This window comes from Pelodiscus sinensis, chromosome 2, assembly GCF_049634645.1.
Source record: "Pelodiscus sinensis isolate JC-2024 chromosome 2, ASM4963464v1, whole genome shotgun sequence".
Classification (NCBI taxonomy): domain Eukaryota; kingdom Metazoa; phylum Chordata; order Testudines; family Trionychidae; genus Pelodiscus; species Pelodiscus sinensis.
In genome coordinates this window covers 195,596,477-195,614,311 of record NC_134712.1, presented here as the reverse complement: position 1 = coordinate 195,614,311, position 17,835 = coordinate 195,596,477, and the positions used below count along the sequence as shown (strand labels likewise).

Genomic DNA, 17,835 nt, shown 5'->3' with positions numbered 1-17,835 from the left:
CTGTGTATAACATGCTATAGCCACCAACCGAGATAGTCTGGGTTGTACCATCTTAAAAGCACCAAATCATCTCCATTTCTACCAGTTTCTGTCCGCCTTCTAGGGACCTGCTGCTTTAAAATGCTACTCTTTACAAAGCTATCCAGACACATCTTTGCATTCTTTGCTACTCTTTGATTAGTCCTATTAAAGCAAAGAATTACCATAACAAATAGGGAATAATATTAAATTTGGCCAGTATGTGCAAAAATGTTTTTCCAGATTGTTTCACTTAAATTTTGATTTTGGATTATTTAATCTACAGAGTGCCCCTATTTTCTGCTCTCTGCCTTGTAAAGTCATGTCCACCTGCTCTTTTTCTATAATAAGTTTTTATCAGGCACCATTTAGAACACAATGTGCCCAGATGATTATTTTATACTGAAGTGTTCACCCAATATTCATCATCATCATCATCATTTATTTATTTATTAATTTTAAAGAAACAGTTGAAATTTATAATTCTGTTATCAGGATTATAAATTTAATTTCACGCATTAGTATATTGAGTAAGGTTTCGTGCAAAACTCATTCCTACATCTTGTCCTCTGGGCAAAGAAAAGGAAATTAGTTTAATATATCTTCCTGGTTGGAAATACCCAGTAGAATTCAAATACCACTGTACAGTGGCTGGACTAAATCAGGACTGATTAGAACCAAGTTGATCTGTGATAGACATAAGTCATATAGAAACACAAATGTGTGATACCTGAATAACATTTGGTAGGGACAGGCTGGCTGTTTAATTATATTTTTATTATTATTAAGCAAGAATAAGGTGGTGGCTTGGACAACCAATCTGAATTTTGTTACTAATGTGTATTTTGGGTATATGACTTGATAGGCCATCTGCATTTTAACCCTTTTATATGGATGCTGTCCAAGAGATCACTGCAGTAAATTTGCTCTCCCGCATAAAGCACAAAGATAGTTCTTGCATACTTGCATTTTAGAATTGTCTTTGGCTGTTCCTGTGTCATTTGAATGGCTGGATGCATTTTTTTAAAATCCTGTCCATTGCCAAAAATTCATTAGAGAACTAAATACTTCTTTCTTCCTCTCTCTGTGTTTGCCTGACAGCGTTTTCCAACAGAGGATCATCTGATGATTCACAGGCACAAACACGAAATGACTTTGAAGTTTCCTTCAATAAAAACAGATAATATGTTATCAGGTAAGAAGACATAAAATATAAGAGTCAAATGAGATACCTACATTGATGTTGATGCTATGACTCCTGCTGGAAGGCTATTGCCAAAATAGCACCAAGAGTTTAATTTAAAAAATTTTCCAATAAAAAAAGGACTAGAGATGGAACAAGCTATCTGGGACAACTCTGGACAAAGAGATAGCTGCTATTTGTTTGTCCTGAGAATTAATAAGAGAGAGAGATTGTTGAACTTTAGACACATTGATTTTGCATTTATACTAGGGCTATGGGACTGCCCCAGTGCTGCTTGCATTTATCAGCATTCCTGTGAAAATATATACATTTACGAGTGGCACTGAGGAAATCAGCAATGAAAGTGTTACTCAAGTACAATTGTGACGTTTCTACGGGAGTCATGATTTTAGATCTCACCTTACCACTTAACACTGCTTATAATATTACTTTCTTAAGATACTGACGTACTTCCATAGCTATAAATTAGATAGTTAAAAAAAGGTAAAACAGTGAAAATAGTGAAAGTGCCTTTTGGGAATAAAATATTATTTGGTACAAAAATCATCCTCACATTCCTTTAGTCTTGTGCTATTTGTGTAGTTTTCACACATGGGTGTGTACATCCCTGCCCATACACACATCAGTAGCTTGCTAGCATTGCATATGGATTGTAATTTCTGCTTCCTTCCCTTTTGCTTCCCCCCTCTCAATTTTATAGTGTGTACTTTTAAGACATTAAGCATATTCTTGAGATTTTATCTATAATATCTTTAGAAACTTTGTTTTTTACTATTTTAAGATTCCAAAATATAAATGTAAAAATAAAATGTACTAAATAATGATGCCCAGTTAGGGTTTACACAGTTTATTTGACATATAAACTACACATGGAGACAGATTTTTCTAAACTGGACTCCTTCTGAGTAGGTAATAACTGCTAAAAATAGTAGTGCATCTGTTGCGTTATAAATTCCATCCAAGCGTGTTCATTGTAGGTGCATCTATGTAGCAATTGAATGAATAGGCAACAGGCTTAGACTTTAGTTGTGTGTATAAAATTCAGGAATCCCCATTTAAAACTATAACTCTGGTCTACGTGTGCATTTAAGAAAAACTTGACGAACAAACAAACCAAAAAACCCTAGTAATAGTAGCAGAAGAGGACTTTTGAAGCAATGGTGAGGCAAGTTTTCTTTATGTATTCTCCTTAAATAAGTTATACCACAGAAAATATATATTTGCTAGTCTACTCCACTGGATTTTTTACAGTGAATCTATATAAAAATTAGGAGCAGAGTTAGTAATCATGTTGCACTGAGGAATAACAGAAACTTTCATTTTCACTGCTCTGATGAAGTGACCTTGAGCTTGTCCATTGGATTGTACTAGGAGGGACATGGCAAAGATGGGCCAAGACTTGCTATGTGTTTTTCTTACAATTATGTTTGTTTCAGTAGTCATGTTTCTTTGGTTTTGCATTTATAGGAAGGTATATATTTTAAAAGAAGGGGGAAACAATTATAAGAGATTAGCTTTAGGCCAGCCGATTCATATTGCCCATCATTTCTAAGGATTCACTTCCTCATTCTCAGTGGGTGAAATAAATGCTGTAACCAGACACCTTGCCAAAATGCCACAGGTGAGCACCATATAAGTAGATAAAAATGTATTTGTAAGAGCTAGAATGACATAAAGCATTTTGCCAGGATCCTCCTGTGTATCTACTATATGCAGCATTCACTGGATTACTAATAACTTTCAAGATATTTAACCTAATTAAAAATATATTAAAAAAGGAAACATTAATCTAAGCATATGAGCATGAGATAGATGGTAAGGACTCAGCTACAGAAGTATTAGGTGAAAGAAAAGAAACTAGGTAAATGGTGATTATCAATATACTCCACATACACATTGTGGAACATATAGTAAATGAACTAGGATCTTTGCCAAAGATAATTAAGGTATTTGTTCTTTTTCTCATACCACTCAGCTTATATATTTCAGAACTCCTTCAATCCACTGTACTGGTGTGTGTACACTCTCAGTGCAATGCAGAGTTCAGTTTTGTGAGAGCTGCCTGTATGGAAACATTCAAGCATGTTTGAGGAAGACTGGAGTGAGAGGAAGGGCTAGGACCATCCAACATACACATTCTCTAGTCTTTTCTTCCCTTCTCCAGCCTGCTTAGAAGCTACATCCTAGAGCATAGACTTGGCCCTAGCTATCTGGAATAACATGAGTGGAGTGGCTCTGTTGCTACTCAGCAGCTTCTTGAGTATGGTGCCTCCACACATTTCCTTTGAGCTGATCTATGAAGGAAGACATACAACTGACTACTGTGAACTAGCTTTGCACCCAGACTACTAACTGTGGTCACAAAACACATGGTCACTCAGCATACGTGGAATTTCAGAGTGCTATATGAGCTCAATGGACATGTGATCATGTTTGAGGGACTCACGTTTGTGTTTTAAAAATGCTCTGGTATTGGTGAAAAAGGGAGACTGTAGGAGTGTAGGCACCCAAAGGTATGTCTACACTACGGGATAAGGTCGACTTAAGAGACGCAACTTCAGCTATGTTAATTGCATAGCTGAAGTCAGAGTAGCCTAATCTGACTTTTGGCACTGTCCACGCTGCAGGAAGTCGAAGGGAGAACGCTCTCACTTCGACTTCCTTTACTCCTCGTGGAAGCAGGACTACCGGCATCAACTGGAGTACTCCTCTCAGTTTGCATTAGTGTGTCTTCACTAGACCCATTAATTTTAACCCTGGAAGATTGACAGCAGCAGCTTCCTCTGTAGTGTAGACAAACCCAAAGAGAACAATGTGCACATGTGTGTGTTATCTCAACCAGGAGCACATCTGGGTTTTTCTGTGGGCCATTCACCCTGGCTGTAAGTTAAGAGAGTTTTTATTTTGTTTTGTTTTGTTTTTCATACTTTTTGCATCCTCATTTCAGAAGGGCTGATAATTTTCCCACTCTTTGGAAAATACTAAGAAGCAGTCATTTCATCACCCAGCAAAACCCTGGGGAAAATTAAATTCCTTAACGTTAAAGATGTTTTATTCTTGGATTTCATAAAGAAAAAAAAAAGAAGAAATGATATATGAGAGGAGACAGGCTTTCCATTTAGACATTTGTCTTCTTGTCTCCCCCCCTCCCTTTTTTTTTGGCAAAGGTGTTCCTGTCATCAATACCCTTCAAAGAATGAGGCTTCATGTGCCCTATAGCAAAGCCAGGTGCAGTATTTTCAATACTAGCCAGGAGTTTTCCACTGCTTCCCAATATGTGACACAAAATCCTTACAGAAGACCAAACGTTTTACGTTGTATTTGTATTTTTATGTTGTATATTGTATATCTATTTCAGTAGTCCAGAAAAAGATGGTGAAAATGATCTGGTCACAAATTTTTCAACAAACATTTTATTGTCAGAAAATGCTGATTCAGTTTTGAATAATTTTTTTCAGATCTAAGATGATGAGCAGCCCTTGAAATCTCAGTACTAGTCCTCTTACTCTGATTTGGTTCTAATTGCATGACAGTAAAACATGGGTAAATATAACTTCAGTGCTGCTCCACAGCCGAACAAGCCAAATTCCAATTATTAAGGCACAGCAGACTAAACATTTTTTTAGAAAGACGAAGCATCAAGTTACTGCCTTTGGCTCTGTGATGGTCAATATCTACATTATAAATGAATAACATTTGCAATGGTTTAGTGGTCAATATAAACTTTGAAAAGCTGAGGTTTGCTAAAATGTTATGGCCATCATTAAGATTTGCAGTTTTCCCCCTACCCAGCATCATGCTGAAATATTTCCATTCATGTCTTGCTAGATGAAAACTTAGGAGTCAGTTTTGGGGTAGTAAAATATATCCTGGTAGACAATTCAAATAAATGCACAGCAGAACAAGCTAACAATGCATTTGCTCCTAGCATGTTTCTTACTGGAGCTGCTGTTGCAAAAGTAGGCAATGCAGGCTGATCCTCCTTTTGGGGGGTGCAAATTTGACAGTTAAAAAAACCCAGCTAACTGCTTCTGTGAGTTACAGAAGCACTGCAGTGTTCTGAGAAGGCCTGTTCATGAGGTATATCTGGCTTAGCGGATACCCAGGTGAACTGTAACTCTTTAAGAGAAATCTTGATCTCATGAGGCTGCTAACCTTATTTCTAGACCACAAAATTCCATATAAGAACAGTTACTTGGTTTGCATCAATTGCCATAGAATTCTTGAAGTCAGCAAGCTAATGACAGTGTATTCCAGCTGAGGGGCTGCCCCCAGACCTTTGGAAATTCAGTGTTCACATTGAACGATACCTTTCTCTGTTTTTTGCCCTGTGGCTGCTCTTGGTATTTGTACCATTCAACCTGTGTAAGAACAGCAGAATCTGGCCTTCACTTCTGTGAGTTTACTTGGTCACTACTGATCGCTTCTAAGCTTTTGACATGATATGATATATTGCCTCGGTCTCTTATTCACTGAATAGTTACTGGTGATGCCATTCCTTATCAGTCTACTTGCTTCATTCATATGTGCCTTAGAAATGCTTTATCATCATGTTGTTGTTATGCTTGATCTAACAAAACAGATTGAAATAATGCACAACTTCTTAACCAGTCACGTACATTAATGAAACATGTCCAGACCTTAACTGTGCCTCATCTCTTCAGCCTCCATCTTCTAGGTTCAGATATAGGTGACTCTGTAAAAGGAGGGCAATTAGAATTGTTGTCCATTTGTTTATTTAATTTGATTTCTGTATTTATGTATTGCTATTAGCCTGAGTCTGTTACTGTGTGACAGAGGCTGATCTGTGATCCCGTGTTAATTCCTGATGATGGCTGTTTATGAGATTTGAAAACAAAACAAACAAACAACAACAAAAATGAATAACTTATCACTGAGTAGCTAAGAAGATACTTTATGTATTTACTAGATATTCTGAATGGAATGTCTCCTTTATGTTGAGGAAGGTTCGACGTTCCTCAGCTTGAGTTATATAACAAAGTAAATTGCATTTCAGTAACTTGAGTTATTGTACTTCCCTTTAGCTATAAAACTTGCTCCTCCCTCCTTTCAGAGCACTTCCAGGCTATGTGCCAAATTCATCCCTGTGTAATGCCACTAAGTTCAATGTGGTTATGTTAGCGATGGCACTACTTTGGTTTAATCCTGAAGTGTCCTCAACTCCCACTGATGTCTGAAGTGCCTGAAACTGGCTCTTTATATCAAGGTTTCAGTGAAGAAGCTTGGAGAGTGTCCATCAAACCAATGTCTTAAAAATACTAAGGGAGTGTATAGATTTAAATTACAAACCGAAACCAATGAATTTACCAAATTAAAAAAGAAAAGTCAGAATTCAGGCCAGTTCCTCTGCTGTTGTAAATTGACACTGAAGTCAGTTGAGCTCCATGATTTACCCCAGTGCAGAATCAGGCCCTTGATATCCAAATTGAAATGCTAATTTCTTTTGTGTTTAGGCATCACTATGTGTGTCTTTGCTGATCATGTAACATTCACTCTGGCAACAGAGATGTATTAGAATCTGACCTATCTTGACTACATCCAAGGAACTAAAAGTTTCCCATAGAACTAACTTAGGTTAAATGTTTGTAATCAAGGTCTGGATCTGGCCCATTATGTGCTGGTGAGGTTAGTGAGAGTGATGCTTGTTTTCATTCATTATGGGCTGATTTTTAAATAGTATGAGAGTTAATAATGACCAAGAATGGTATCAGGTTACTGTATGAATGTAGGTCAAGTATGAGCTGGATGGGGAGGAATAAGGGGTGAGGGTTTTTTTGGCTATTTGGATTTAACAAATGTGACTGTCCCCTTTGTTGTTTATCCACTTTGGAGCTTGAATAGCTGGTACCAGTGATATTTACAAATTGGCCACTATCTGTAGATAGAACTGGTATATTATAAACCATGGCAGTTTTCTGTTAATATTTTACTATAGTTATTGTCATTTGATTGATGGGGAAACTGATGCAAACAGGTTAAAGATCTGCCCCTGTTAGGTAGGTGGTATCAGAGCTGATATTAGAATTAGGAGTTCTTGCGCTCATTAAATTAGACTAGCTTCTGGATGCTGAGGATGATTCTAGATCAGAGATTCTTAGTCTGGGGAATGTAATTTGGTGAAGGGGTGAGATGCTTTTGGTGGTGGTGCTGATTGCAGAGCTGGGTGCCCAGCTAGCAGCTGCCACTTTCCAGACACCTAACTCTGAAGGCAGAGTGGAGAGTTGTGGCTGCTGGCCAGACGCCCAGCTCTGAAGACAGCACTGCTGGAAGCAGCAGCGTAGAAATATGGGCACTATGTCATAGCATTGCCTACATACTTAAATGGCTCTGTTTGTATCAGTGCTTTTCTATTTTTTAATATTTAGTGAAAATGGCAATTTGTATCAATATATGTACTTGTGGGGAAGGAGACAGAGGTATAAACTACTATAGACAAAGCAGGGCACATGATCAAATAAGTTTGAGCAAATGGGGGTGGGGAGGACAAAAGGGGCTATTGTCCCAGGACCCAGAGATTCAAAAGGGCCCGGGGCTCCTAGCCCACTGCTGTCACTAATGCAGCAGAGGTGGCAGGCAAAGCCTCAGGCCCTTTAAATTACTGCTGGAGCACTGCATGTCACACTCCAGGTAGGTCTGCTTGAGGTGTGGGGCCACAGTTCAGTGTGCTCTGGGCTGCGCTGAGGACTGGCTGCCCCCAGGTCCAACCCTGCCTCCTGAGGCTCTGCTCCTTTTGGAAGCGCGGAGCCAGTCCCCCCATTTTGCCCAGGGGCCCAGCAGGTTTGTCATCTCCCTCCCCTGGCGGTCACTGGAGGTGAAGCTTCCAGGACACTTTACAATTGCTTACGGGAGAAAAAAAAGCTCAGGATCTTCAAAAGAAGCCTCAATCTTTTTCCATGCCACATACCTTCTTCAGCCCTTTCTGGGAGTAACATTAAAGAGAATCCTGTCAGTCTATTAATTTTATACTGGCAAGGGTGGGGGACATGGGCTGTGGGATTTAGCCATATTCAAATTAATTAGATCATAAATCTCATAAATCTTTCAGCATTTTCAATGAATAAGAAGAAACTTTGACACTTTCTCCATATTTTCTTGGTGTGGTCAATGGCTCAAAAATCTTTTCATAATGTTTCTGGTATGATCTCAACCCCTCCCTCAAAAAAAAAAAATCTGGAACCAACTCACTTAATAGTACTTCTCAGCCTTACTGCAACTTGACTGCATGTTCCAAAGGACAGAAATATGCATGCCGGAGCCAATTTTCAGATAGTTCAGGCACAGAACTGCATAGCTAATTGGTGCACTCACTCATCGCAGCAAAATGCATACACTGAGTCTGCTTGGAAGTGCGTCTAAAAGAACTATCTACACACAGTTATTGGAACTTCATTCACAAATTCAGTGATAATTTCTGTAAATTAGGGGTACACATTTGTCCATCTATACTGTCAGGGAATCTGGCCCTTAAACTCTTTCTTAAATCTAATTGAATTACAGCTGCTACATATAAAGTGGTGCACACTTAGTAAAATGCTTTCAGACAAGCTCCAGCCCTGCACCTCGCATACCATGTCAAAACTCAGTGGCTTTTCTTTTGTTTTTAATTTTGGGAGCTTGCAAGGGGGGAGGGCAAAGAGCAGGTAGATTTTTATGCATCTCCTGGGAAAAGGATGTCTCAAAGTGTGTATTCTACTTATCCGTGTTTTACTGCAAAACATCCATTGTAGATCCTTTTGATATCTGTTCTCAGACCAGACTCCTACACCAACCCGATTCCTGAAGAACTGTGAGGAAGTGGGCCTCTTCAATGATATTGACTGTTCCTTAGAACACGAGTTTAGAAAGGCACAAGAAGAAGAGAACAATAAAAGGGTATGTTCTAGTGCAACGGACTGTTTCCCTCTTCCCACTCCCTAAGTGTTTATGGATGCTGTGTGAAACCAGATAGATCTCCGTTACCTGGTAGAAACCTTTCTGGTTGGAAACTAGGTGGTACTATAGATTGTGACGTGTTTTATAACCATTGCAATCATTGATAAAAATTTATAACCAAAGTTAAATTTCCTGAAGTGCATTAGCTAGGTTTTATTACTAGGTCCCATATTTAAGTAAACAAGTATAAACCACATGCCTCTTGAGGGAGAGACTTGGTAAAATTGAATGTTCTGACAAATAGGATTTCAGACTTGATTCCTTTCACTTTCTAAAAGATGTTTTGGCAGGAGGTGGAGAGGTAATAGAAGAACTGAACTGGCATAGAAATAGCTCTGATCTGATTTCTGCTCTTGTTAACTATCTCCCCCATTGTACCTCTAGATTTAGTTTTCTGCTAGTTGTCTGTTTCCAAGTGTATTTTTGGTAAAATGTTCAAACTCAAGGGGAGGAAAATGATTTACCTGGCATTGCTCGGGTCCTTAACTCAATTGTTATTATTATTGTTTGGAAAATAGAATGAAAATGTACATGCTTCATTTAAATCATTGCTCTGGGGTGAGGCTGGAGATGAGGGGTTCAGTATGCAGGCTACTCTGGAGAGAGGGGTACATGTCCTTCAGCTGGAGCAGGTACAGGTGCGTCAGTCCCCTGCGCTCCCCATCTAGAGTGAGGAATGAAGCAAGCTGTGAACTTTCCCCTCACTCCCTAACAAAGGGGAACAACCAGCAATGTTCCTGTATAAATTGAGGGGGGAGGTTAGAGCCCCTTCCGCTATCCTCCCTAAAGAGAACCTGGGCAGTGGGAGACTCGGGACTGGGGCTGTTCCAGATGGGGGGCATTCCTAGCCATCCCATTTCATTTGCCTGGTGACTGTCTCTTTTCTGTATGGTTTTTGATAAGCAATTCCATTTAAGGCACTTCCCATTTTCCTGGCACAACCAACCCATACCTTGCTTTAAATTATGATAAGAGGAATCTGCATGCCAAATGTGATGGTCCTAGTTCTTACTATTTAGGAGTTCTTGAACAAACAGACAGATTCTCAAATACATAGTAGATAGGTAGAGAGAAACTGTGGTTCATTAGCTCATGTATCCTATTGCCATAAATTGGAGCTTCCACATCACTTTACAGTGGGCTAAGTATGCTAACCAACCTGACCCAACATCCTTGTATTTGGGCTAACATAAAGTGTGGCTATAATTGAAAGATGATTATAATGAAGTTTAATATGGTTAATGACAAGTAAGTGTGATGGATCAGTCTCTAAAACTTTCAAATAAACACCCATACTCTTATTTACTTCCCTGAACTGAAACGTATCTAAATAATGTGAGGCTTCCATTCTCCTGTGGGATTACCCAATTGATCCACAGCTTCCCTTCTTCCTCTTGGCAACTCTCAGAACTTAACTTCCCTTTGGGCCCCAGCTACTCTTAGCAGTCCTCACTGCTTCTATCTCCCGGCAAATAGGCTCCCCTACAATTGAGTTTCTTGTTACAGGGCCCGGATAGTTTGATGTTAATCTGTATCTTAGTCTAATTTAGTTTTAAGCAACACTTGAGGCTAAAGTTAAGGAAGTGGGAGGGAGCCAGCTCCCCCTTCACTGCTAAAAATAGAAAGAGGCCCACTCACATCCCCTAACCTCTGGCTTGGGTAACCAACAGTCCCCCATAGCGCGCCTTCCTCTTTGGCTAGGGTAGTGAGTGCTTTCAATGCAGGTTTGGTCCATATTAACCACTGTATTGTGGTACATACTAACCACTGTATGGTGTTAATCATACTGGGCCTGGTTGCTGCTGAATTCAGATTGCACAGTCTCTAGAACTGTGCACGCAGAAGTGCATCTCTTAGCATATGAAATCTTAAGCAAACAGCATTAAAGGCCTTGCAGAGCTTTGGGAGTTCTTGGAAGGGAACGACAGCCTATTATTGGGCTGTGAAAAGGAAGATGAACGTGGTGCAAGGTCATCTGAAGGGAGTCCAAGGGCATGTCTACACAGCAGTGTTATTTCAGAATAACTAACGTTATTCCAAAATAACAGAGTGTGTCTACACAACAAGTTGTTATTTCAAAATAACATTGAGCTGGAGGACTTCTTACTCCAACTCCTGTAACTCTATTTAGGAGTAAGGGAAGTCAAAGGAAGAGTATTCTTCCTTAAACTTCCTGCTGTGTAGACAGCGCTAAAAGCCGAATTAAGCTATTTCAACTTCAGCTATGCAATTGATGTTGCTGAAGTTGCATAGCTTAATTCAGCTTTTGCCTTGCTGTGTGGATGTGCCCATAGGAGTTACCTGAGAATCATTTTGAAGGAGGCTGAGGTTAGATATTGGTGAGGGAGAAAGGGAGTTATATACATGCTAAGGGCAGGAAGGGTCATGATCCAAACATGAAAAAAACTGGGTTCTGGTTAGGGAATGGGAAAATATTCTAACCAGTTCAACCATTAAAGACTCACATCCAGGGTGAGTGTTATGGAATAGTTATGTAGAGAGAATAAAAACATCTAATTTTAGATTGAATTCAGGACTTGTACTAGCATGCAGGATATTGGCAGAAATAGCAAATCAGGACCTTTTTATGTGTTAATATTTCTTCACAAATTATCAGTGCTGAAGAAGATTCCAGTGCAGCACCTACAGCGAGGTATTTATCTTTCAGGAATAAAAGACAAGCAGCATAAGAACATAACATAAGAACGGCCGTACTGGGTCAGACCAAAGGTCCAGCTAGCCCAGTATCCTGTCTACCGACAGTGGCCAGCACCAGGTGCCCCAGAGAGGGTGGACCGAAGACAATGATCAAGCGATTTGTCTCCTGCCATCCCTCTCCAGCCTCTGACAAACAGAGGCCAAGGACACCATTTTATCCCCTGGCTAATAGCCTTTTATGAACCTAACCTCCATGAATTTATCCAGCTTCTCTTTAAACTCTATTATAGTCCTAGCCTTCACAGCCTCCTCTGGCAAGGAGTTCCACAGGTTGACTACACGCTGTGTGAAGAAGAACTTTCTTTTATTAGTTTTAAACCTGCTACCCATTAATTTCATTTGGTGTCCTCTAGTTCTTCTATTATGGGAACTAATAAATAACTTTTCTTTATCAGCCCTCTCCACACCACTCATGATTTTATAGACCTCTATCATATCCCCCCTCAGTGTCCTCTTTTCTAAACTGAAAAGTCCCAGTGGCTTTAACCTCTCCTCATATGGGACCCTAATCATTTTAGTTGCCCTTTTCTGAACCCTTTCCAAGGCCAAAATATCTTTTTTGAGATGAGACCACATCTGTATACAGTATTCAAGATGTGGGCGTACCATAGTTTTATACAGGGGCAGTAAGATATTCTGGGTCCTATTTTCTATCCCTTTCCTAATAATTCCTAGCATCCTATTTGCCTTTTGACCGCCGCTGCACTCTGCAATCTCATGATCTTGGACCCTGTGAAGTTAACCACAAATGATACAGTATGATGTTGCAGGGTCAGTTTCAGCTAACCAGGGGTAGTTGCACAATCTGATTAAAACCTAGACTAGGGCATCATATTACTTGATAATTGCCAGTTGTTTGAGGTCCTCTGGAGGTCTTATTCTGCCTTCCTTCTGTCAGCCACTGAAGCTGCCATGAGCTATCTCCAGGGAGAAAAATGTGTGTTCTTCAAAAGAAAAGCAAAAGTCATAGAGGCAAGTTAACATGTAACATTTGTTCTGTGTTTCCAATTAGCCTGCTACACATTCATTCCTACATTACCAACTGACTGTAAGATATTAATCTGAAGCTGGCCTCTGTAGGGCCATACACAAATGCAGTAGACAAAGGATACAAAGGAACGTGACTCCTTCACATGTATTACTCATGAAAGAAAGGCTCTTAACAGTTCCTCTCTGAAGTGCAAATGTAGTTTGTGTAGCCTTCTCAGATGGTAAGTAAGTTTAATGTGAACAACACAAAGCTGTTACTCATGACTGGGAAAAGGCTTCCAAAATATTTTTGATTAGAAAGATTCTTTTTTCATCGGCTGATGAAAAAAAATGTTTATTTTAGTTTATTTCAGTGTGGTGAAAGAGAAAAATTAGCATGACACAGATTCTATGACTTCCCTACCTCCTCCCATCCCCAATCTTCTTTTTTGAAGAAGAAACTTTAACTTTTCCTAATAAAAGATTTACAGAACCTTACCTATAATTTTTGTTGTTCAAATCTAGTCTGAATGTTCATCATTTTGCTTACATCCTTTCTAGAGTGTGGTATGGAGAACTGGAAGCAGTATTACAGCTGCGGCCTCAGTAGTGCAGATTGGAGTGGGAAATCTGTCTCTCTACTTATGACACTCCTGCTAATATGCCCAAGAATGATATTAGACTTTTTTCAACTGTATCACAATATTGATTCATAGTCAACTGGTGCTCCACTATAACTGCCCCCTCCCAGATTCTTTTCAGCAGAACTACTGCCTATCCCAATAGTACCCATTTTGTAGTTGTAAATTTGATTTTTCCTTCCTAAGTTTAGTATTTTACACCTGTATTTATTCATTTAATTTTGTTGTTTTCAAACCAATTCTCCAATTTGACAAGGTTGGTTTTGAATTCTGATTTGGTCCTCCAAAATGCTAGCTGCTCCTCCCGGTTTGGTGTAATCCACCAAGTATTACATGGATACTCGACACTCAAAGCTCTACTAAAAATCAAAGCATATCACATTGACAACTCTACCTCGCCATCCAGTAGACCATTAACTCTATTCAAGATGGAAAGTAGATTAATTTGGCATAATTTGTTCTTGACAAATCCATATTGGTTAATCCTTATAACTCTGTTATCCTCTACATAAGTATTTCTGAAAGTGCTCCGTGAAACCACTTTGAGAAACACATTAACTGGCTGCCCCAGTTTGTTTATTTACTGGTGCTGCGGCCACAGAGCTTCATGGCTCCTGTTGGCTCCTGTTTGCAGCTAAGGGAAGCAATAGGAAATAGCGTGGGCCAGGCCACTGTTTCCCGCTGCTCTGCTTGGCTGCAAAGAGCGAAACAGAGCCAATGGGAGCCGCAAGGCTCCTTAACTGTGGTGCCAGTAAACAAACTAACCGGGGCAGCCAGTTAATGTGCTTCTCAAAGTGGTTTCGCAGAGCACTTTCAGAAACATTGCTCTAGATGTTTACAAACTGAGTGTTTAATAACTTGTTCCAATATTGATAGAAATGTAGCCGTGTTAGTCTGGGGTAGCTGAAGCAAAATGCAGGACAATGTAGCACTTTAAAGACTAACAAGATGGTTTATTCATCATCTAATAAACCATCTTGTTAGTCTTTAAAGTGCTACATTGTCCTGCATTTTGTTCCAATATCTTTGTCTACAATTCCCCGAGTCCTCCTGTTCCCCATTCTAAAGACAGATACTATTTTTGTCCTTTTTCAGTCCTTAGGTACATCAACTGTCTTCCATGAGTTCTCAAAGTTTATTGCTTCGCTAGTTCCTTAATTATGCCAGCATGACTTTCATCAGGCTCTGCTGATTTGAATACATGTAACTTACATATATACTTTTTATCCTGTGCTTTCCCTATTTTTCATTCCTGCCTCCTGGTTATTACTATTGATTGTGTTGAATATCTGGTTGCAATTTTTTTTTCAGTGAAGACTGAACCCAAAATAGGCATCAAATACTTCTGCTTTCTTCATGTCATTCATAATTAACTTTCCTTCCCTGGTAAGGGAAGGACTATACTTGTCTTCATTTTCTTTTGCTTCTAATTTATTTATAGAAACTCTTTTTATTGACCAATATGTCCCTTGTACTCATTGTGGGCATTAGCCTTTCTGATTGTATCCCTACTTGTCTTTTTCTGTTGTACTTCCTTAGATTTTGTACGTTTCCACTTTTTGTAGCATTTCTTTTTTATTTTCTAGTCATTAAAGTGCTTATAATTGAGACATATTGGCCTCTCTTCTTCTTCTTCTCTTTCCTTCAGGACAGGTGTAGAAGAGCTCTGGCTGTGCCCATGAGTCTCATGCTACTGGCAGTTAGGGTGTGTCTAGACTACATGCCTCCTTCGACGGAGGCATGTAGATTAGCCAGATCGGAAGAGGGAAATGAAGCCGCGATTAAAATAATCGCGGCTTCATTTAAATTTAAATTTAAATTTAAATGATTATTTTAATCGCGGCTTCATTTCCCTCTTCCGATCTGGCTAATCTACATGCCTCCGTCGAAGGAGGCATGTAGTCTAGACACACCCTTAGTGTTAGCATCAGGAGCTCACTGTGTCCCACCACAAAGCCTCTTTCTCTTTACTAGAGGCAGGATTCAAAGCCTACTGAGCCATACTCATCACAGGCTAGTAATAATATGGGGATGAAACCCATCTATAGTCCTGGTCTCCTTATCCAAGGTCATACTCTGTAGTGGTATGGAGAGGGTTGGGGGGAACCCAGGCCTTCCCACTACTCTGGGTTCCAGCCCAGGAACTCTAAGCCAGTGGCAACAGATGGGCTATGTCTACACTGGGGGGTTGTTGTGCCAGAAATATGCAAATGAGGCTAAGCGTGGAATATCGCCGAGCCTCATTTGCATACCTAGTGAGCCACCATTTTTGCGTAAAAAGGCTCTTGCGCCAGAAGGAGCACCTACATTGCCCCTTCTTGCACAAGAAAAACCCTCTTGCACAATGCCGCTACGCTGATTATTTTCAGGAATAAGGGCATTGCACAAGAGGGTTTTTCTTGCGCAAGAAGGGGCAGTGTAGATGCTCCTTCTGGCGCAAGGGCCTCTTCCGCAAAATGGCAGCTCATTAGGTATGCTAATGAGGCTCAGCAATATTCCACACTTAGCCTCATTTGCATAATTCTGGCACAACAACCCCCCAGTGTAGACATAGCCATCGTGTTTGTTCTACTCTTTGTCGCCTTTCCCAAATGATCCCTCCCAGTACCTTTCCTTTGGTAACTGAGCAGCTTATCCTGCTCCTCCAACACACTCTTCCTGACTTACAGCTGCCAGCTTTCACCCAGACTCCTCTAACTCTCAGCTGTTTGGGTCCTTCTATCTTCCTTGCGTACCTCTGAGCTAGCAAAAGAGGAGCCCTTATAAACCAGTCTCAACTGGTTCTTGATTTGCCCCAGGTGGTCTGATTAGCATCACTCCCTAGGCTCTAGAAGGCTCCTAATTAGCTCCAGGTGTTCTGGACTAATTGCTCAGACTGCTTCTGGAAAGTTCCTGCTGATTCTAGGCCAGCCCCTGCCAGTTTACTCAAGGAACAGAGACCTCCTTACTCTAGGGATCACATTTTTTCCCCTCGATCACTCTTTCATATCCCTCTGACCTGACCCTGGCTTACAGGGTAGTTTGCTGTTGTGCCTTTTAATATCTCTGAGAAACTACCAGTTCTTTAGAACTCCTTTTTCCCTTAGATTTTCTTCTCAGGGAATTTACCTACTCATTATCTGAGTTGGTTAAACTCTGCTTTTTTGAGTCCGTTGTCCTTATTTTGCTGCTGTAATGTCTTCCTTTCCTTATAACAGTGGAGGACAAATACAGGCCTATGGTTTGGATCCGTCACTGCTGTATTTCCCTGCGCCTCCACAGGTATGGGTGATTGCAGCTCCTGTTGGCTGTGGATTGCCCAGCCAATGGGAGCTGCAGGAAGTGGTGTCTGCAGCTCCCATTGGCTGGGAACGGTGTTTTGCGGCCAACTGTAGCTGCAATTGCCAGTACCTTGGAAGTGCAGGTGAATATTGTGGCAGCAGCCCCCCCCCCCCCCCGGGACTAACCCTGGTAAACCACTGCCATTTTATTGCCCACCCCTGCCTTAGATTAATGAAATCATGTCATGATTATTTTCATCCAAGGTGCCTTCAGCCTTCAAATTCCCTGAGAATTTCTGTTTTGATTGAATTTGTTATATGGTGAATTGACACTCCAAGGGTATGTCTACACTACGCCGCTAGTTCGAACTAGCGGGGGTAATGTAGTCATCCGCAGTTGCAAATGAAGCCCGGGATTTGAATTTCCCGGGCTTCATTTGCATGAAGCCGGCCGGCACCATTTTTAAATGCCGGCTAGTTCGAACCCCGTGCTGCGCGGCTACATGCGGCACGGAGTAGCTAGTTCGGATTAGGCTTCCTAATCCGAATTAGCTGTACTCCTCATTCCACGTGGAACGAGAAGTACAGCTAGTTCGGATTAGGAAGCCTAATCCGAACTAGCTACTCCATGCCGCGTGTAGCCGCGCGGCACGGGGTTCGAACTAGCCGGCATTTAAAAATGGTGCCGGCCGGCTTCATGCAAATGAAGCCCGGGAAATTCAAATCCCGGGCTTCATTTGCAACTGCGGATGACTACATTACCCCCGCTAGTTCGAACTAGCGGGGTAGTGTAGACATACCCCAAATTAGTTGTGAAAGGCTGTATACTGTATCCTTAGGCTTAGCAGAATTTGATTTTTAAATTTCATTTTGATGGATAATATTGATGTTTATTTCAAGGTCTGTTTTTGATTTGTATCATTTTAAATTTTCACAATTGAGGGAAATGATGGGAGATTAGGCAATAGAGAAGGTCAGACAATACTTAAGGAAGGTAGTGTTGAGGTTTGAAAAGTAAAATCTTTGTAACTGTTAAAACACAGATTGTCAACATCACATGTCAAAATCTATA

The 17,835-nt window shown here is 40.4% G+C and overlaps 1 protein-coding gene across 9 annotated transcripts in view; it reads left to right on the top strand.

Moving 5' to 3' along the window:
* Positions 1-17,835, top strand: part of CREB5 (cAMP responsive element binding protein 5) — a 365,272-nt gene that overhangs the window by 59,168 nt on the left and 288,269 nt on the right. For 5 of the 9 annotated variants that reach the window (XM_075922155.1, XM_075922150.1, XM_075922152.1 and 2 more), the window contains 2 exons: positions 1,120-1,213; positions 8,994-9,115. The exons of 1 other annotated variant lie outside the window; for it this stretch is intronic. In XM_075922155.1, coding sequence (XP_075778270.1) covers positions 1,120-1,213; positions 8,994-9,115 — 216 coding nt within the window. Of the gene's footprint in view, positions 1-1,119; positions 1,214-4,389; positions 4,451-8,993; positions 9,116-17,835 lie in introns of those variants that run through there. 3 more of the 9 variants (XM_075922154.1, XM_075922156.1, XM_075922157.1) reach the window with 3 other exon arrangements.